This window comes from Narcine bancroftii, chromosome 5 (assembly GCF_036971445.1).
Source record: "Narcine bancroftii isolate sNarBan1 chromosome 5, sNarBan1.hap1, whole genome shotgun sequence".
Classification (NCBI taxonomy): domain Eukaryota; kingdom Metazoa; phylum Chordata; class Chondrichthyes; order Torpediniformes; family Narcinidae; genus Narcine; species Narcine bancroftii.
This window is the reverse complement of record NC_091473.1, coordinates 246,854,987-246,874,893: the sequence shown is the minus strand read 5'-3', so window position 1 is coordinate 246,874,893 and position 19,907 is coordinate 246,854,987. Positions and strand designations below refer to the sequence as shown.

At 40.4% G+C, this 19,907-nt stretch overlaps 1 protein-coding gene across 9 annotated transcripts in view; it reads right to left on the bottom strand.

The window, feature by feature from the left end:
* The window catches only part of cttnbp2nlb (CTTNBP2 N-terminal like b), a 92,755-nt gene extending 73,310 nt beyond the window's left edge, over positions 1–19,445 (bottom strand). For 6 of the 9 annotated variants that reach the window (XR_011358493.1, XR_011358494.1, XR_011358495.1 and 3 more), the window contains exons 1-2: positions 19,209–19,435; positions 1,368–1,473 (exon numbers count right to left, since the gene is read on the bottom strand). Coding sequence is in view for 5 of the 9 variants with exons in the window: in XM_069941965.1 (XP_069798066.1) it covers positions 1,368–1,473; positions 19,209–19,249 (147 nt within the window). In the remaining 4 variants the exon portion in view is untranslated. Of the gene's footprint in view, positions 1–1,367; positions 1,474–6,070; positions 6,135–19,115 lie in introns of all 9 variants that reach the window. The other 3 variants (XM_069941967.1, XM_069941969.1, XM_069941966.1) reach the window with 3 other exon arrangements.
* Positions 19,446–19,907: the final 462 nt, after the last annotated feature.

Below are 19,907 nucleotides of genomic sequence, written 5' to 3'. Positions count from 1 at the left end.
CCCTTCCTCCCTCCCTCCCTCCCTCCCTCCCTCCCTCCCTCCCTGAGAACTGGTCATCTTTTAAAAACAGCCCATTAGCAACAACAAATTACTTATAACAGTGTTTAAGCAACAAGGCAAAGGCTTTTTAAGTATCAAAATAATGTGAATTCTCAAAAAAAAATGCTGACCACGCCATGCCGATCACCAACACCTTCCCACCGAGGCCCCGCTTGTGCCAGGGGCCTAAGGTCGCTGCTGTCGGAGAATCTGATTTTGGAGATGTACTGTATCTGAATTAGTTATTGGCTAAAAAATCAAATAGACATTGTTCACTCTTCTCTCTCTACAAACAACTACCACCCCCCCCCCACCCCCCTTAGCAGCTACATACTATGCAACACCTACATTGCACCTTTGAGAGAAACCAAACCCAGACCACATAATGGTTTTGCAGAACACGGTCTACGAGAGCAACCATGAATTTTTAACCATCTTTCACTTACTCTCCATCCCATTCTCACTGACAGGTTTTGACCTCTTAAAGGAATAGAATTTCATCATGAGGCATGCAGGCATGTAATAGCCCTCAGAACTTGATGGTGAACCGAGCAATTTTAGATAACTAGGCTTTCTAGTTTGTGATAGTACGGATTCCTTTTGGTGCAAGCTCAATGTTAACAGTTGTTGGGAACCAGGTATTAGAACTAGGATTCAAGAGGGCAAGTGCTTCGGTAGGGCCTCGGGTGGAGGATTCCTGATCGTATTGCAGGTTTGGATTGGAGCTCAGGTTGCCACTGGGCCAAACAGGAGTCCATGTAGCAGCAAAGGCCGTGGGAGCACTGGAGGTGAATCCATGGACACCAAGTGACGAAGCTGAAGGAACTCTTTTTTTTGCTTCCCTTTCTCTCATACTGCAAGGAGTGCCGGGCAATACTAATGGTGACTTTCCTACAGCAAACAGTGCAATATTATATTTCTGTACTACTGCATGACAACAAAAGCATCTTGAAATATTTCCCTCTATACATGCTGTCTGACCGACTGAATATTTCCAGTATCTAAAAAAACACAATTATTTACCAACTCACTGCACATCAGCTAACCACCAAAGCAGATTGGAATTTCACCCAAGCAGTCACCCTAGAATAGTAGAAGAGAGAAACTACAAATCCCAACATATGATTCTTGCCAATGGTGACGTGATGAACTCCTTTAAAAGGGTCATAGCAATTGTGTAGCAGCACAAAATAATGGAAAAATGATGATTAATTCTTAAAATTAATCTTTAGTAATTTAGATCAATATACCTGTATTGCTTTTCAAGAAGCTAAAGAATAATGCCACATTTATGAGAATCGCTACTAATATAACCACACATTACTTACCTGGAGTGCTTCAATCACCATATCTCTTGCTTCAAGTTCTCCCTCAAGAACACTGAAGAACATCAGTATCTCCGCCTTGCTGAAATTTTCCAGGTTCATGTTGGCGCTGAGAAATAAAAGTTCAAGATGTGATTATTGTTAAGTCTTGCTTTTCACCCCTTTACCTGATGCAAAGTTTAAGAAAAAAAAACTGCAAATGCATACAAGATTCTAGATAGGATGAATCATTTTAAGACAGATCAATTATGAAATATTCTTTCGTACAATGAAGTTTTCCATGTTCAAAAACCTTGTCTGCAAACCACTGCGTCCATCTTTAAACTTTAGTTTGAGCCTGTCTAGCCAGCGATATATTTAAATATAATTAATTTAAGTTGTCTTATTAAAAGTGTAATGCTCATCCTTCACTGTTTTATTAGTCATAATGTTCTCGAGCATGTCCCTACACATTCATGCCCTTAGTCCCATCTGCTTGCATTGGACTCATAGTCCTGAACTTTTCTAACCATGTACCCATTTAAACGTCTTAAGTGATGTTATTGTACCCACCTCTACCACTTACTCTTGTAGACCATTCCACATACCCATCACCTTTTAAAACTGATCCCTCTCATTTTAAATCTATGTCCTCAAGTTTTAGACTCCCCTATCGTGGGGAAAAAAAAACCATTTACCTTATCTATGCCCTTCATGATGTTGTCTACCTCCACAAGGTCCCCTCTCAGCTTCCAATGGTCCAGGAGAAAAGTCCTAGCTTACCCATTCTCTCTTTACGGCTCAAGTCCTGATAACATTCTCACACATCTTTTCTAAACTCTATCCAGCTTGATGCCATCTTTCCTGTACCTGGGCACAAGACTGCACACAATACTCCAAATGTGGTTAATTGAAGTATTTAAAATTATAGCAAGATACCAAAGATTTTTTTTTTTGGTCTTTCTTCATATGCTCCCTGACTTGTTGAGTATTTCCAGCATTGTGTGTTTTTATTTCAATTTTTAATTTTGTCACCCAAAGAGGCATAATAAATTAAGAGAGGAGTTCTGGCCTATCCAGTTAACAAATTGAAGGAACAAGGGTCTTCTATTCAACATTCTTCTTTGGCTTGGCTTCGCGGACGAAGATTTATGGAGGGGGTAAAAAGTCCACGTCAGCTGCAGGCTCGTTTGTGGCTGACAAGTCCGATGCGGGACAGGCAGACACGATTGCAGTGGTTGCAAGGGAAAATTGGTTGGTTGGGGTTGGGTGTTGGGTTTTTCCTCCTTTGCCTTTTGTCAGTGAGGTGGGCTCTGCGGTCTTCTTCAAAGGAGGTTGCTGCCCGCCAAACTGTGAGGCGCCAAGATGCACGGTTTGAGGCGTTATCAGCCCACTGGCGGTGGTCAATGTGGCAGGCACCAAGAGATTTCTTTAGGCAGTCCTTGTACCTTTTCTTTGGTGCACCTCTGTCACGGTGGCCAGTGGAGAGCTCGCCATATAACACGATCTTGGGAAGGCGATGGTCCTCCATTCTGGAGACGTGACCCATCCAGCGCAGCTGGATCTTCAGCAGCATAGACTCGATGCTGTCGACCTCTGCCATCTCGAGTACTTCGACGTTAGGGGTATAAGCGCTCCAATGGATGTTGAGGATGGAGCGGAGACAACGCTGGTGGAAGCGTTCTAGGAGCCGTAGGTGGTGCCAGTAGAGGACCCATGATTCGGAGCCGAACAGGAGTGTGGGTATGACAACGGCTCTGTATACGCTTAAATGGCGTGAAGCAAGGCTGTGTTCTCGCACCAACCCTCTTTTCAATCTTCTTCAGCATGATGCTGAACCAAGCCATGAAAGACCCCAACAATGAAGACGCTGTTTACATCCGGTACCGCACGGATGGCAGTCTCTTCAATCTGACGCGCCTGCAAGCTCACACCAAGACACAAGAGAAACTTGTCCGTGAACTACTCTTTGCAGATGATGCCACTTTAGTTGCCCATTCAGAGCCAGCTCTTCAGCGCTTGACGTCCTGCTTTGCGGAAACTGCCAAAATGTTTGGCCTGGAAGTCAGCCTGAAGAAAACTGAGGTCCTCCATCAGCCAGCTCCCCACCATGACTACCAGCCCCCCCACATCTCCATCGGGCACACAAAACTCAAAACGGTCAACCAGTTTACCTATCTCGGCTGCACCATTTCATCAGATGCAAGGATCGACAATGAGATAGACAACAGACTCGCCAAGGCAAATAGCGCCTTTGGAAGACTACACAAAAGAGTCTGGAAAAACAACCAACTGAAAAACCTCACAAAGATAAGCGTATTCAACATTATCCAACACTATATTGGTGCACAAGATGTGTACAAGGAGCAACAAGTTCCTAGAGAATGAGAGTCGTCTTACAGTAATGATCCTGTGCCTTCAGCAGATTTTTAAAATCTATTTTTAAAAATAGACTGAAAAGTTATTGTATTGCTTGCCGGAAGACTGCCACTGATGCAAGCAATTAACCTCATTTGCAATGAAGAAGTCATTTTACCTTTTCAACCACCTTTAAATGTGCATTCCTTTTTTATAGGTCAACAGTCATATCTTTTGTTACCCATTCACCTTTCCCATCTTTTTTTCTGATTGCCTGCAACATCACTTTTGTTATGCAGCCTCCTCTCTTCCATTCTATGATGGGGATAATCACAGGGTAGATGAGGGTAGGATGCTTTCCTTAGTTTAGAAGTACAGTAAAACCCCTGTTGTCCAGAATTCATGCAACCGGGAAAAAAAAAAATCTGGGAGTTTAAAATTGGCAAGTCTCACTGTTAGTTCACCAATCACACAATCTCAAGCAATGGAAAAATATATTTATCCAGCATCTAACAATCTCCATAGGTGCTGGATACTAGATGTTTTATATACAAGGGTTGCCCTTTACTACTGAGATTGAAATTTCTTCACTCAAAATCTTTAGAATTCACCACATCAGTGTGCTGTGTAGTTCAGTTGATTGCTTTCAAGAACAGATTGGACAACTTCTGTACATTAAAGGAATCAGGGTTGAGGGGATAGGACAGGAAAGAGCACTGAAGTGGATAACCATCCATTGTGACCAAGGAGTCATAAGGGGCTAAATGACCTCTAATTTTAAACTGTTTTGCTTTTGTTTTCTCTCTCTCCTTCACCCCATTAATTTGTCCATAAACTCAATACTCCTCTCCAAATATTTCAAGTAATGATCACAGGTTAATTGTTCCTCACTCTGCTCATGTTAAGAATTTCCAGCATTTTTAATTTTGATCCAATTTTGGCACATTTGCCAAATTGTAGCACACGTCATCATCCTTTATGTGGAAATCTTAGAATCACCATTCCCAACTCTGACTTGTTTTCATTCAAGGTATTTATTCATTTTGTTCACGGGACACAAGAATTCTGGGTGCATTATCACCTAATCCTAATAGGTGGGCTGTGCTTGTTATAGAAAATTCAATAAAAAGATTGAAAGAGAGATTATCTAAAGCAATTACTTTTTTAAAAAATCCACAGGGGTGTACAAATATATGGATGCCAAGAATATATAGAAAATTATAGAAACAGCTCAGCCAACATTTTTTTGGACAGATAAAAACAGTGATAGCTTTTCAGATCAACGACCTCAAAACAGAACAAGTTAGGATAGGTTAACGCAAAAGGGGATGGTCTAAGTTAGTTCCAGCTAAACTTGACATGAATCATAATAAAGGCAGTTCTGTGCTAAACCTGACATGAATAGTATTGAAGTTTAGGTTAAAAATTGGTAACAATTCCAATTTTTGGTGATGTGACAGCAGTGGTGGTCAAAAGGATAGAAGTTGGAAAATTTCTGTTTGGAAAGCAAGGGGTATTCAGAATAAAGAAACTCAAAACATTCTGCACAGTAGGAAGCCACCCATGCATGTCTGTGGACGAGTCATGTCCACTCCCCTCCCTAAACTGCAACCCCCTTTCTTTACACCCTATGAAAGGTATTTTCTTGAGCACAGAAAGTTTTCCCCATCTCACAAGATGGAGTGCAGAATGTCAGATTTTGAAATTTGTATAGAAAAAAAGCAGAGAATAGCCAAAAACCCAATAAGACAAATCCCACACCAGTGTTTTGGTCAATTCTGAGGAGAGGTGGAACTAAATTAAACAAGTATGCATCTATGGGATAATTAAATATTTTCTTGAATGGCAATGAACTCTAGTGCAAGTATAATTTTTACTTTTGTAAAAATTGCTTTCTTTTCCAAAGGAAGTGTTGTGGGATTTGTGCTTCACAAGACCCAAAATCTCACTTCCTTTCTTGTTTAGCACCACTTCTGTTGCAAACCACCTTCCTGCTGCAATACTCATGGCTAATTAGAAATTAACAGGCAGTGTTAGAACCCATGCCAACAAGCAAGGATCCAACAGAGGCTGAAATGAGATTTACAATTTTCCTCATAAAATGCATCTTTAAAAAAAGTAAGGGCATTATTCTGAAACAAATCAGTGCACAAAAACATGAGTAAGATTGTTTTGATTGAAGTTGTCCAACAGAATAGTTAATACATCAAAGAGATTATTCCTTCTTTGAGAACAAATTAATAATTTGACTTTTGATATTTTACAGCACACCACACAAGTTACTGTAACAAAGAAACTAACTCAGCTTAAATGTCTGGGCCAACATCATCTTTTCCAGTTTTGACACAGGGGGACAACTAAAAACTCACATTCTGTTGTTGGTTTTTGATATGGTTTCAGATGTGCAGCTCTTTAACTTCTGTAATAGACTGCCTGGGGTGTTTTGACCATGTGAAAAGGAAAACACAATTTCCATGAGGAGCCATCAATCGAAGACAGATATAACCTTTTTTTAAAAATTAGCAATTTGTTGGAACATAACATTTCTATTTCACAGGGTGAATGAGATTCAATTATTGCATTCATTCTTCAGTGGAAAACTGAAGAATTATTCAAACCAGAAGAAACTACATGGTTTTCTGACAGAAATTAGGGGGGGGGGGGGGAGGTGTAGATAACAACAATCATTCAATCAGTTCTGCTCCCTGTAAACGATGGTGATCAATAATTTGCATTTGGATAAATACTGCTGACTCGAAAACCGAACACAAAGGAAAAACAATAAGCAGGAAAAAGTCATCAGTGATAGAGCAGATACCGGATAGATGCAATAAAAGTAGGTTTATCATACTGGGGGATTTCTCAAAGAGTAACCGGAATTGACGGCATTAAAACCTCTGAGGGGACAGACTTTTTGAGATGCTCAAGGAGATCTTATTGATGCACCTTGCAGATGAAGTGGGAAGCAGCATTATCTTAGGGAATGTAGCTGGAGGGAGTCCAGAAGAATTTCAATCTCAAAAACTCAGATCATCATCTCCCACATATGCCATGAAGGAGATATGGCAGGGGCATAGATGACGTGATTATGACCATCTTCCAAAACAGGATTCTGGTAATCACAGAACATTTGCTATTTAACACCGGGAATGTCATCAAGATTCTGCTCACTACTGGTTCCCATCTCTATCACAGTGTAACTGTTGCAAGCGGGAATTGTACTTGTGTATTATGACACTCACATGTACATGTGTAGATTTCATCCATCTAGTGCAGGAGGGTCAGTGCTGGGGTCACTTCCTTTTGTGCTGTATATCAATGATCTGGATTGTGCAATAAATAGCTTTGTGGCTAAATTTATAGATGATACAAAGCTAGGTGGAGGAGCAGGCAGCGATGTGAAAATGGAGAAACTTGGATTAAGAGAGTAAGCAAAAATGACAATGTTGGAAAGTGTACAGTCATGCACTAGGATAGAAGGAATAAAACTGCAGACTTTTGGAAGGAGAGAAAATTCAAAGTTTGGAGGTGCAAAGGGACGGGATACTCTAAAGGTTAACCAGGTTGAATCAGTTAAGGTGGTGAATGCATTATTGGCATTTAAATCCAGAATAATAAGATATACAAGCAGGGATGTGATGTTGATGCTTTACAAGACACTCAGTTGGAGTATGGAGTATAGTTCTGGGGAAAGAGTTCGGAGAAGATCGACAAGAATGATTCCTGAAATGAAGAGATTAGCATATGAGAAGCATTTAATGGCTCTTGGACTGTCCTTGGAGTTCAAAAGAAGGAGGGGGAACTTAATAGATTTTGAATGTTAAAAGGCCTGGACAGAGTAGATGTTGCAAAGTGGTTTCCCATGGCCAGGAAGTCAAGGACAAAAGGGCACAACTTCAGGATTGAAGGGTCCCCATTTAAATCAGAGATGGGAAGCAATTTATTTAGTCCAAGAATGGCAAACCTCTGGAAATTGCTACAGCAGGAGACTGAGGAGGCCAGATTGTTGAATGTATTTAAGGCAAGATTGCTCAGTATCTGAAGAGTCAGGGTACCAAAGATTAAGAGAGAAGGCAGGGGAGTGGGGTTGAGTGGGAGAGTGGACCAGCTCATGAGTGAATGGAAGAGCAGACTCGATAGGTCAAGTGACATACTTATGGCCCTAATGGCAAGAGCATTGTCAACTCCAGCATATCAAGTCCAAATGAGGGATCAGCAAGAAATCATTGTTTATTATCCATTTTGAACCACAAAAGCTTTCAACTTCAAGAGAATGAAAACCATGTGGAACAACCTTCTCAAACCTGCCCAAAGAAATACATTTCTGCTTGCATCAGCTACATGGTTACTATACAAACCACTGCCAAGAAAGACTGCATCATTGGGGGTGGGGGATGTCAATCTTTCTTTATTCTCTGGTGCAAATCATCTCCATTTTCAAGGTTTTGATTAGCGACAGAATAAATAGAAAACAACATACTTTTTAAACCCAAAACCTAAATTGGGTTCTTCCGTTAGCACCTTTGCAACAGTGATACCAGGCTTCAGTGTGTTAATTGCTGTAGTAATTATGGTACTTGTATAATATTGCACTTCACCTGGAAATTGCACCTTTGAATACAAACTATTTCAAAGTATAAAGCTCTAAAATGAAAAAAATTATCCAACATGTCCTCAATCAGATGGCCACCTTTCTGTGGAAATATCAAATAGGAGGATGAGAGGAGACATGATAGTGGTATACAAGATATTAAGAGAAATAGAGTGGACAGCCAGCACCTCCTTCCCGGGGCACCACTGCTCAATACAAGAGGGCATAGCTTTAAGGTAATGGGTGGGAAGTTCAAGGGCAATATTAGAGAAAATATTTTTTTTTAAAAAACAAAACCTAGAGAGTGCCTGGTATGTCGAATGCACTCACTACCTGGATCAGTGAAGGCAGGTATATTGGTGAATTTCAAGAGACCACTTGACAAGTGTATGGCTTGTGCATGAATCGCAAAAAGTTAGGTTGCAGGTGCAGCAGGTTATTAAGAAGGCAAATGGAATGTTGGCCTTCATCACTAGAGGAATTGAATTCAGGAGTAGGGAGGTAATGTTGCAACCATATAAGGTACTGGTGAGACCGCACCTGGAGTACTGTGTCCAGTTCTGGTCTCCACATTTGTGGAAAAATATACTTACTGGCTTTGGAGATGGTCCAGAGGAGGTTTAATAGGTTGATCCCTGGGATGAAGGGGTTGACTTATGATGAAAGATTAAATCATCTAGGATTGTATTCGCTCAAGTTCAGAAGAATGAGAGGAGATCTTATAGAAACATATAGGATTATGAAGGGTATGGATAGGATAGATGTAGGAAGGTTTTTTGAGCTGGCTGGGGAAACTAAAATGAGAGGACACAGTCTCAAGATTCAGGGGAGTAGATTTAGGACAGAGATGAGGAAAAATAGTTTTTCCCAGAGAGTAGTGAATGTTTGGAATTCTCTAACCAGGGAAGTGGTTGAGACTGCCTCATTAAACATATTTAAAATTCGGTTAGATCAATTTTTTTACATGATAGAGAAATTAGGGGATCTGGGGAGAAGGTAGGTAGGTGGAGTTAGGTCCTAAATTAGATCAGCCATGATCGTATTGAATGGCGGAGCAGGCTCGATGGGCCATTTTTGGCCTACTCCTGTTCCTACTTCCTATGTTACCTATGATTCTATCTTTGGTGTTGGACTATAAAATAGTACATCAAGAACAGGCCCTTCAGTCCACAATGTTTTTAAATTAAATTTGATATACAGCACTGTAACAGGCCAATTCAGTCCAATGAGTTCATGCTGCCCGAATTACACCCCATTAACCTAAACCCCAGTAGATTTTTGAAGGGTGAGAAAACTGGAGCCCCCAGAGAAAGCCCACACAGACACAGGGAGAATGTACAAACTCCTTATTGACAGAGTGGGATTCAAATCCAGGTCCAGTCCCAATCACTGGAACTGTAAAAGTGTTACGCTAACTGCTAGGGCAACCATGCCACCCCAATATTGTGCTGACCTTTATAAACCCTCTCCCACTAAATTCAACTCTTCCCTCCTTCACATTACATTAACCCTTCATTTTTTTTTACATCCATGTGCCTAAGAGTTTTAAAAAAATCTCCTTATTCCATCACCTTCTACACCAGTACCGGCAATGAGTTCTAGGCACCCACCACTCTGTCAGAAGGAGTTTTTTATTTTTATTTTATAGATCTCCCCTAAACTTAACTCCATCCACTTTAAACAGATGTTGCCTGGTATTGGTCATTGCTGCTCTGTGAATAAAGATGCTGGATGTCCACTTTATCAATGCTACTCATCCTTCATACCTCTATTAAGACACCTCTCATTACCATCACTCAAGAGAAAAAGCCGAAGTTTGCTCAACCTTTCCTCATCAGATACCATCTCTAAAGCTTCAACATCCTTCCTAAAATGAGGTTAGCAAAACTTAACTAAAAACTGTGGTCCAATCAGAGTTTTACAGATTTGCAACATTATCTTGCAGATCTTGAACTCAATCCCCCTACAATGAGGTCCAGCACACCATACAACTTATTAACCACTCTATCAGTTCATGGTGGACTCCAAGATCGCTCTGTTCCTCCACACTGCTAAGAATCCTGCCATTAACCTTGCACTCTGCCATCAAGTTTGATCTTTTAAAGTGGACCACTTCACTTTTCTGGATTGAACTCCCATCTTCCATTTCTCCACCAAAATCTGCATTCTGTTGTAACCTATGGCAACCTTCTACACTAACCACACCTCCAACCAATCTACAAATTTATTCATCCACCCTTCTTCCTTACCCAAGACATTTAGAAAATTCACAAAGAGCTATAGTCCCAGAACAGATCCTTGTCAAACCCCTCTAATTACTGACCTCCCTCTGCTTTTTGTGGGCAACCCAATTTCAAATTCATCCAACCAAGTTACTATAGATCCCATGTCACATGACTTTCTGTATGAGCCTACCAAGGCAACCTTGTCAAATGCCTTACTGAAATCCATATACACCAGATCCACCACTACCCTCAATTTATTTTGTCACCACCCTGAAAAACTCAATTGGGCTCAATAGTCAGCATGGCTGTCCTTCACAAAGCCATGCTGACCATCCCTGATAAGTATGCTTCTACAAGGGCTCATGAATCTTGTCCTCAAGAATCCTCTCCAATAGCTTGCCAAACCACTGATGCAAATCTGTAATTCCCAGGATTAGCCCCATTATCTTTGGTTCGCCATCCAATTCTCTGATATCACCCCGTGGCCAGTGAGGACTCAAAAATCATCAATGCCTTTGAAATGTTAGTGCTAAAGAGTTCCTTTGACTAAAATTCAATTAGGTAGTGCTTTTTTGAGATCCTGCAGAAAAAGGAAATAGTGGACTCAACTGTTTCCTTGAGCAGACGGTCAAAAGCCAATTGGCAGAATGCCTCATCACCAGAACTTTCAATCAAGCACCTGGTTGATTGGTGATCACGAAGAAATTCCCTCAGAGCCCTCATTCACACACAGAATTTAATTGCCAGCACAAACTGCCCTCAATAGCAATGGGGAGAATGAAATCACCTCTTAGAATGGGAGGGAAATTGGCACAGTAACATTGGGTGGCATTGCCAAGATATCTCAACATTGGCCTCTTGCACTTCATTGACAAACAGGCACACAAGTACAAAATATTTGTGCAAATTTAAAATGAGACAAATGTCACAAGTTTACTGTAGCACAAGTTACCAATTTTAAATTAAACACCATTTTAAAGCTTTTTAAAATAGTGACATTCTAAAACTTACATTTGTATTACTTTCATGCACAGGTGGATGGAGAGGACAGTGCTGTTACTCAAGTCTATTATCCAGTTTCTTTTTCTCAATCTTCCCTTGGTCACCATGATTTCAGGACATAAAATGTAGGAATTTAATAAACTGTAAAAGTAGGGGGCCAGCTGCGTATGGTTATTTGCCATGAGATAATAGGTTACCTCAACAACTGTTTCATTGATTCTATTTCTTTGGATGTTATTCATTTCATGAACATCAAGCTGCTTTAAACAAAGTATCCAGCTAGCGAGAGGCCAAATAGCACACCTACACACCTGTAATCTAAAGTGGATCTATCGTGTTCATTATTTAAAAAAATCTTGTTGCCGTGAGAATAATTAAAAAGGTTTACCAGACACACTACAAATAGTTCAAAGGGAAGAATATACATAGCTGTTATGCCCCGCAATATTTATTGCCTTACAACTGAAAACATTATTTCCCTATTTGGAAAACTCAAGTATATTTAAAAACAGAAAATCCAATTAACTAATCAGAAAACATTAATCTTCAGAATTTGTAGCTGGAAACAACAGAATACTTAATCTCTTTATTTCAGATTATTGTTCTGTTCTCTGCTTTCCTGTCACATCTGATATTTTGCAACCTTGCTGCAGCTGTTCCTGACTGAACACACCAGCTCTTTGTTTATCCCATAGTATGAGTTCATTGCTTTCCAGATTTAATTTCTTCTGCTTCAAGCACATTTAATGGAAGTAACAGTTAATTAAAATTCAACAGCCCAATTGTGCAATGCGTGCTTAAACTTAAAAAAAAAATGAGCACAAGATCTGAATTTAAACTATTTTTCATATCAGGTTGTTATAAACACAACATTTGTATTCACTTTCAAAACCAGATCAATAAAACATGTACATAAACCAAATGTTAATGTTTAAATTTATATTAAACTAAATTTACTGAGTAAAAAGTTGCTTGAATGGTATTACCTAATGCTAAGTTCCTTTACACTGACAATTTCCTTACAAGCTAACTTTAAGGCTTATAAAGGAGACAGTTTGATAATTTCTGATCGAATGGCCCTTCACTACCTCCTCTTCACTCTGGACATCTAATTTTCATAAAAACACACAGAAATGCAGGGGAAACTCAGCTGGTCTCATAGGAGGTAAAGATACATGACTGACATTTCAGAATGGAACCCTTCTTCAAGGTCCAAGCAGGCAGGCATCTGAATAAAGACTGGGGAGAGAAAGGGGGAAGCCCAGACCAACTGACAAAAGGTGTTAATTGGATATGATGAAAGGAAAGGTAGGAATTGATTTTGGCTCTGTGAAAGGAGATAGAGGGAAAAGGGAAGAGAGAGAGAACGAACTAGAGGAAAGGAGGTAGAAGGAAGGTGATGGAGGGGTGCTTTAACAGAAACTGGTCGAGGTTAATGCCATCTGATTAGAGGTTGTCCAGATGGAAAAGGAGGCTTTCATACACCTTCATCCCCCACTCGTGTTTCTGCTTCTTTCCAATCAATTCCCTCTACTAACACTCATTCACTTGGAGAACTTGTTCTTACTTGAACAACCTGTCCTTTGACTACTCTTACTTTGTACAAGTCAAACGTGTAGCCACAGGCACATGCATGGACCCCAGCTATGTCTGTCCTTTTAAAAACCACATAAGCACAGTCCTTATTGCAAACATTTGCTCTGTTACGTTGATTATTGCATTGATGTTGTACCCTGCACCCATGTGGAACTGGTCAATTTAATCACCTTCACGACCAATTTCCCTTTCTGCTCTCAAATTCACTTAAACCATTCCTGACACCTGTTACAAGCCCAAAAGACAAAAACTAACAACAGGAGTTCACCAAGACAATGGCTACTTAAACAAAAATGGATTTATTTTCTTAATACACAAGAATAAGATCAATATTTAACTTATTACTATTAACTTAACCCACCCCCCCTTCTAATTCGAAGCACACATGTATGTAATGTGTTCAGGAAAATTCTTTTTCATTGTCTAATCATTCACTTTTCACTTCTCCAAGTTCACTGGTATCAGGCAATTTTCTATATTGTGCACAGAATTAAGGCTCTGGTGCCTTAACTTAAATTGTTACCGCTCAGGAAGGTCTTTGTTGGTTTCAGAGAGATTTTAGTTATTCGTTGGACACACACAAACTGATCTCCTTCAATCAGCCACTGAAGTGTCTTGCTGAAGAAACTTGCCTCTCAGCTTTTTCTAAAAGATAACCTCCTCTTTCAGGTTACCACAGGAGTTCTTCTTTTTCCCTTACTTCAGGAGAAACACAATAACCAGCCACAGCCTCTACAGTTGACTACAGATTTATAATACGCTGAACTCAGAACTCAAAACCAAACTTGCAGTCTTCAACACCAACAGTTGCTGAATCTCCCAGTCTTTCTCTCTTTTCCAAATTAAGAATGTTTTCTCTCTGTTTGCAAAGCCACATGACCCCTCTCAGAACAGCAACTTAAACTTCTGGCACCAGTCTTAATAGCAAAAGATTCTCAGTTCTTGAGACTAGGGCCCGTACAAACATCTACTTGTAAAACTCTCAAGTCCCCTCCATTGTCTCAGCAAAGCCAATTGGAGACATGAAGTGCCTGCATGGCACTTGAGGTGAGGAAAATATGATTTAACAACTAAACCTCACAAACTTACCCTTTTAAAGATACATTTTATCATAACTTTATTAACCCATTCAGTAACACACCTGTCTCCCTTTTCTGGATCTTTGTGCCTCTATCTCAAAAGACACAGATATTTACAAAAATCCACAAACTCCAACAGCGACCTAGATACAAGTCTCTCCATCCTGTCCCTTGTAAGGATACCCTCCCCTTTTCCTAGTTTCTCCATCTCCACCAAATTTGCACTTGACACAAGACCTTACATTGCATGACATCCAAAATGTCTTCCTTCTTCAGGAAATGTGGAACCCATCCAACCACATCTTCTACATTTTTACATTCCACAGTTTTCTGATCTTGACCCACTACATTACACAGCTCCCCTAATCCATGTCAAATAGCCCATGCATCCAGCACATCATCTCCACCAGCTACTACATCTTCTACCCCCATCCCTTTCTGCAGAGATGACTCCCTTCTTGACTCTCTGGTCCACTCATCCTTCCCATCCACCTCTTCATAATCCCTGGCACTTTTTTCTGGAACATTTGTCCCTACAACTCAAGGCCTCTATGTCATTGAGACCAAGCACAGAATGAATTTGCTCTATCAGCAATAACCACCTCAAATTCCCAGTTTACAACCCAATTGTATGAACATTGAAAGTTCCAATTTCAGGTAAGCATTTTCATTCTCCTCATTCCATCCCCCCTACTACCCACATATTTTATCCACCCACTTCCTTCTTCCATCTGCCCTTCAACTCTCCCATAATGCTTCCCATGCTCACCTTCCTTGTTCATCAGATTCCAGAACTCGATGCCTTTGTGCTATTTATCCACCTCCTACCTCCCAACCTCATCTGCTTTTTTTTCTTTTGTTGTCTGCCTGCCTCTGCCCATCACCCATCTCCTAACTCTACTCCTCTCACATGGCAGACTCCAACTGTCTGTCATCTTTCACTGCTCCGAGGTTCACCCATCACCTACTTGCCTCCATCTCACACCCTTCCCATTCTTCAAAATGGCCCACTCCCTTCAGTCCCAATGCAGGGTCCTGATGCGAGATATTGACAATTCCTTTCTCCCTACAGCTGCTGCTCAACCTGCTGAGTTGCTCCAGGAATTTGGTTTTTGCTTATAATGAAGAGCATGCTTTTTTCCAAGTAAAGGGCCTAAATGGCAAAGGGAATTCATGAATGAGGTAATCCATCAGCAAGCAAAATAATACACAATTATTTTGAAATACAAGAGCACATGGAGCTTGGTGAAAAAACTATAGACATCAGTTCATCCTTTGACTTAAGCTGGTAAAGTAATTTACAGTGCGCTAAAGGCTAGAGTCAAAAGCCTGAATATTAAGCAGCCTAAAATTTATAGGGATGCTTTAAAAGATCTTTATGCAAAATAGAACACCTCCCAACAAAGAAATCCTTCCCTTATTCACAGATTACCTTGCCCTCCCCTGTCCCCAGCCACCCCCACCACCCCCCCCCCTCCCCACCATCATTTGAGTCAGGCCCCCTGCCTACATTTTGCTCATACCTTGATGAAGGGCTCAAGCCCAAAACATTGTTTATGTAGCTTTATCTTTGGTGCACAAAATCTGCTGTTTGACCTGCTGAGTTTCTCCAGCACTGTTTTACTTCCTCTCCACAGATGTCAAGCATCTTGAAGAGGCCTTTAACTATAAAGTGTGAATTTTTAGTGGACCGATGATCAACAGAACTACTAGAAAGAGTTGAGCATTATTCCACATCAGACTCCACCCTTGTACATACTTGTAGCTTGGTTTGGAGTCACTCAACAGTGACTGGGGAGATTTCCATATGCATCAGTATCAGATGAGCATATAATAAAACAAAGTGCACACAGACTTATAAATTGAAAATGTTGCCATGGTCCCCAAAATTTTAATGTTAAAGTGTCATTTAGCAAAGTGTAAAAATGGCAAGCACAATTGGGTTCATTTTGGCTTTCAGCTAGTTAGCACTTGGAAAATGGTCTTGAATTTGCTCGATCTGTGATTCCTGCAACATTTACCACGAGCTTGCTTATTTCCTTCCATTATCAGCCAGATATTTTTGGATTGCAAATTGTTGGAAAAGCGAACTGCCAATGTCTTGGAAAGTTCAGGAGGGATAAAGAAGGTACAGAAAATATTGCATGTCATTCACAGAAAAAGAAAGACAATATAATTGGCTCAAATAAGAAATATAAAAGTAAAATCCGATTAAAATGTAAATGTACTTAGGAACTACTTCCCACCTGTAGGAGTGAGTTTAGTTCCAATTCTTCCCTTTGTTTAGAACAACAAAGTACAGGTTAACCCCACTTTACGAAAATTCGCTTGTACCAAGAAACCTGTGTTCACTTTTATGAAAATTGCCTCTAATAGTAGTTCATGGGTCTTTGTTTTCAGTTTACGAACTGTTTCTCAGGAATGCCCTACCTTCATAAAGATGGGTACTGCATGTCATTCATCCTATCTCGTCTAAACTTCTATGGCAAGTTTAATTCACGTTACTGGGTCAATTGCCACAAGTGTTTGCAGTTCAGAGGCAAATTGAAAAATCAGATTTTGCTTTGCAAGGATGCTGCTTAATCTCCTGAGTTTCTCTTGCTCTTCTGTGTACCTGATTAAAGTGACCTAGCTTTTTGGGAGGCTAACAACAGAGGGCACAAATCATCTAGCAAATTGTAGCAATTGGCAAACTATTGCCATAACTCAAGTTACTTTTATTTTATTTTTGCAAAACAATTTTGCAAAGCAAATAAAACCATGATACACAAAAAATTGTTATTATGCCCACCAGGTTGTTTACTTTAAGTCACTTCTGGTGAAGAAAGCAATTACTGTTACTTTTAGGTTTAACTATTCAGTACTTCTGAACAAAATCAAATGATTTCCAAACATAAGCAATCACACTCAAAATATTCGAGACGTAACATTCCAAATTCACTGGTAACACTCCACAGTATTAATTGATGGATTATATTACGTTATCCTTGATAGGGTTGGATAATTCACATACTATAACAATATCATTTCTTTCAAAACTAAAATATAATTGTGGCAACAACATGCAAATCAAATAGCTGCAATATTTAAATGTTAATGATGTTTTCTTTCAAATGATAGAAACCGAGGGGAAACAAAACTGGCTTTTGAAGCAGGATGCATGACAGGTCAATTCCAATGTCTCACATTGCTTGGTTTAACTATTTATCCACAAACTGCACTCAATTTGTTAGCTGCTGATTTAAACAAAAGTCTTGTCAAAAAATACTTTCCACCATGAATTAAACAAAAAAAAAGCACGTTACTTGTAATTCTTCCATTTCAAGATTGCTCCAGATGGTTTGTCCTTCCAAATGTATATTCATGAGATTATAGAAAGTGTGATTCAGTGCCAGCTACTATACAGCATCATAATAAATCAATAACTCGATGTAACTCGATAGAGAATACACCTTAAAGATGTAAAACAAGCAATGAAAGATTACAAGACAAAAGAAACAAGTCAATAAAATTCAGTCCATCAGTCATTCGTACAATTATAAATTAGGTATGTAAATTTAAAGTTTTAAAAAAAAATCAAGATTCCTTGTAATTAATGGCCCTAAGGAAATTTCAAACACATGCCATTGGTTCTTCAGTAAACTGTAATTGTTTCCTTCATTCATTACAACAAAAAAAATTCTTCCTGATGAGGAAAACATCAGTAACAAAATGGTTTACTTCTTTTTGAAGTGCTTGTGTTCTGCTTTATTAAAAAAAACATGAACCATTTTGATTTTGTTAAGGATGTGTCTCTTCCGCCACCCACCCCTCTCCTCCACTCCAAAAAAAAAACAGTCTAATCTTTCATGGCCTTAGGGTGACTCAAAGTGAAGCACAAGAAAGAAAGAAAATATGCTTAAATGACACATGCCATGAATTCGAGTCACTTAAAAAAAGACTTCTCAGCCAGTTAGATACTTTTTACAATATTACTGATTGCTCCATAGCTTCAAAATGATGGACACCACCTTTCACTCTTTAAGTATTGAAAGTTGGAGACTAAATAACTATTAGAAATAAAGTGCAAAACACAGGATGGTGTTGACACCGTGGTTAAGTGTAAAAAAAACCACACAGCAAAGGTGAAGATACATCACCGACGTTTCAGGCTGGGACCCTTCGTCAAGGTGTTGGGAGGGGTCCCAACAAAAGGGGGGGGGGGAAAGAAGGTGGTGGTCAGCTCAGAATCCTCCCAACATCATGAACCCACATCGAATAATCCAGATGAAATCACTTTATGGGATGATTGCACTGAACGCTCCCTTCTTTTTTTCTCTCTGCTGGTCTGTCTTTAGGGCTTTTACTCAAGCCCCCCCCCCCCCCCCATCCCCCTTGGCCCAAATGCCTCAACTAGTACAAACCTTAACCCAGACTTTGGGGTGGGGGAAGGGGGTGGGGGGGGAAGAATCAAATTCAGGATGAAGTTGGAGTGCAGTGGTTCAGAATTTTATTTTATTGGGGGTGGGTGGGTGGATGGGGTGCGGGGGGCACCCAATGGTTTAATTTCAGCTTGCAAACATTAAACCCACTCCTTTAGATATGAAGAAGGTCTCCAGAGTCCAGAACTAAGAGGGTCTGAACGATTTAAAAAAAAAGTGCATTTAAAAGAGGAAACTGATTGTCCAAGTAAATTCATAACTTGGTTGCAATTGGTGACTTTTCTTTAAAATCTACCCCTCTTAAAATAAAACTAGTGACAGGCTTTTTTCAACGTGAATTGAGTGGAAAAGAAATTTAAACTATAAATTAAAGGACGAATATGTCCCCCCCCCCCCCCCCCCCCAAGGATTCAAAGCACCCAGCTCAGAATTCTCCCAAAGGGAATCGACCTCGAATAATCTCGATGATCTTATTTTGCGGGATGATGTTTAAAACTTACATTGAACGCTCCTTTTCTTCCCCCCCCCACTCCAGCTCTCCGCGTTGACGAGCCGACTCAATCTCAGCTTCTTTCTTTCTCTCACTCACTCACTTTTTTTTTCCGCCCGCCTCTTCGGGGCGCAGGGAGGCCATCGACGTTGACTGGCAACGCAGCCAGCCAATGGAGAGCCCGGCTCGCCGCGTCCGTTCTCCAATGGGCCAGAGGCGTCCCAGAGCGAGCGAGCGAGCGGACGGACGGGCGGGGCAGGCGCCCGCGTCCCGCCCCCTGCTCGCCGGCCGCTCGCTGACGAAGTGGGCGGGGACGGCCGAGCGTCCTTTGTTCTTCCGCAGCGGGGGCGGGGCGCAACGTCACTTCCGGCGGGCGAAGGTTTGCCGCCTCACAAGCGATTCAAACTCTGGCTCCGACTGTTGTCAGGTAGTTATTTATCGAGTTAAAATATGTTTATTTACAGGGAATTCGAGTATTTTTAAACTGATTTAAAATGTATTAATATTTGGGAGGAAATGTTAACTTGTTTGTTTTCTGTCCTGGTTTCAAGTGCCCCTGTAATCAGGTAACTTCAGGTGCCTCCTCCTCGACTGATGAGTCTTGACCACTGATGATGACGCTCGTTAGATACAGTTACCATTTCATTTACAGGTGTTTCCTGGAAGGGTCAGGATCTTTTCGATGACGGCTTGAGCAACAAAACTCGAGCAATCCAAATTCACTGTTTGTTTACTTGGGTGTGAAAGTTTCAGGATGTCGTAATGAAGTGGTTTAAAGCAAGACTCAAAGTCTTTTTTAGCC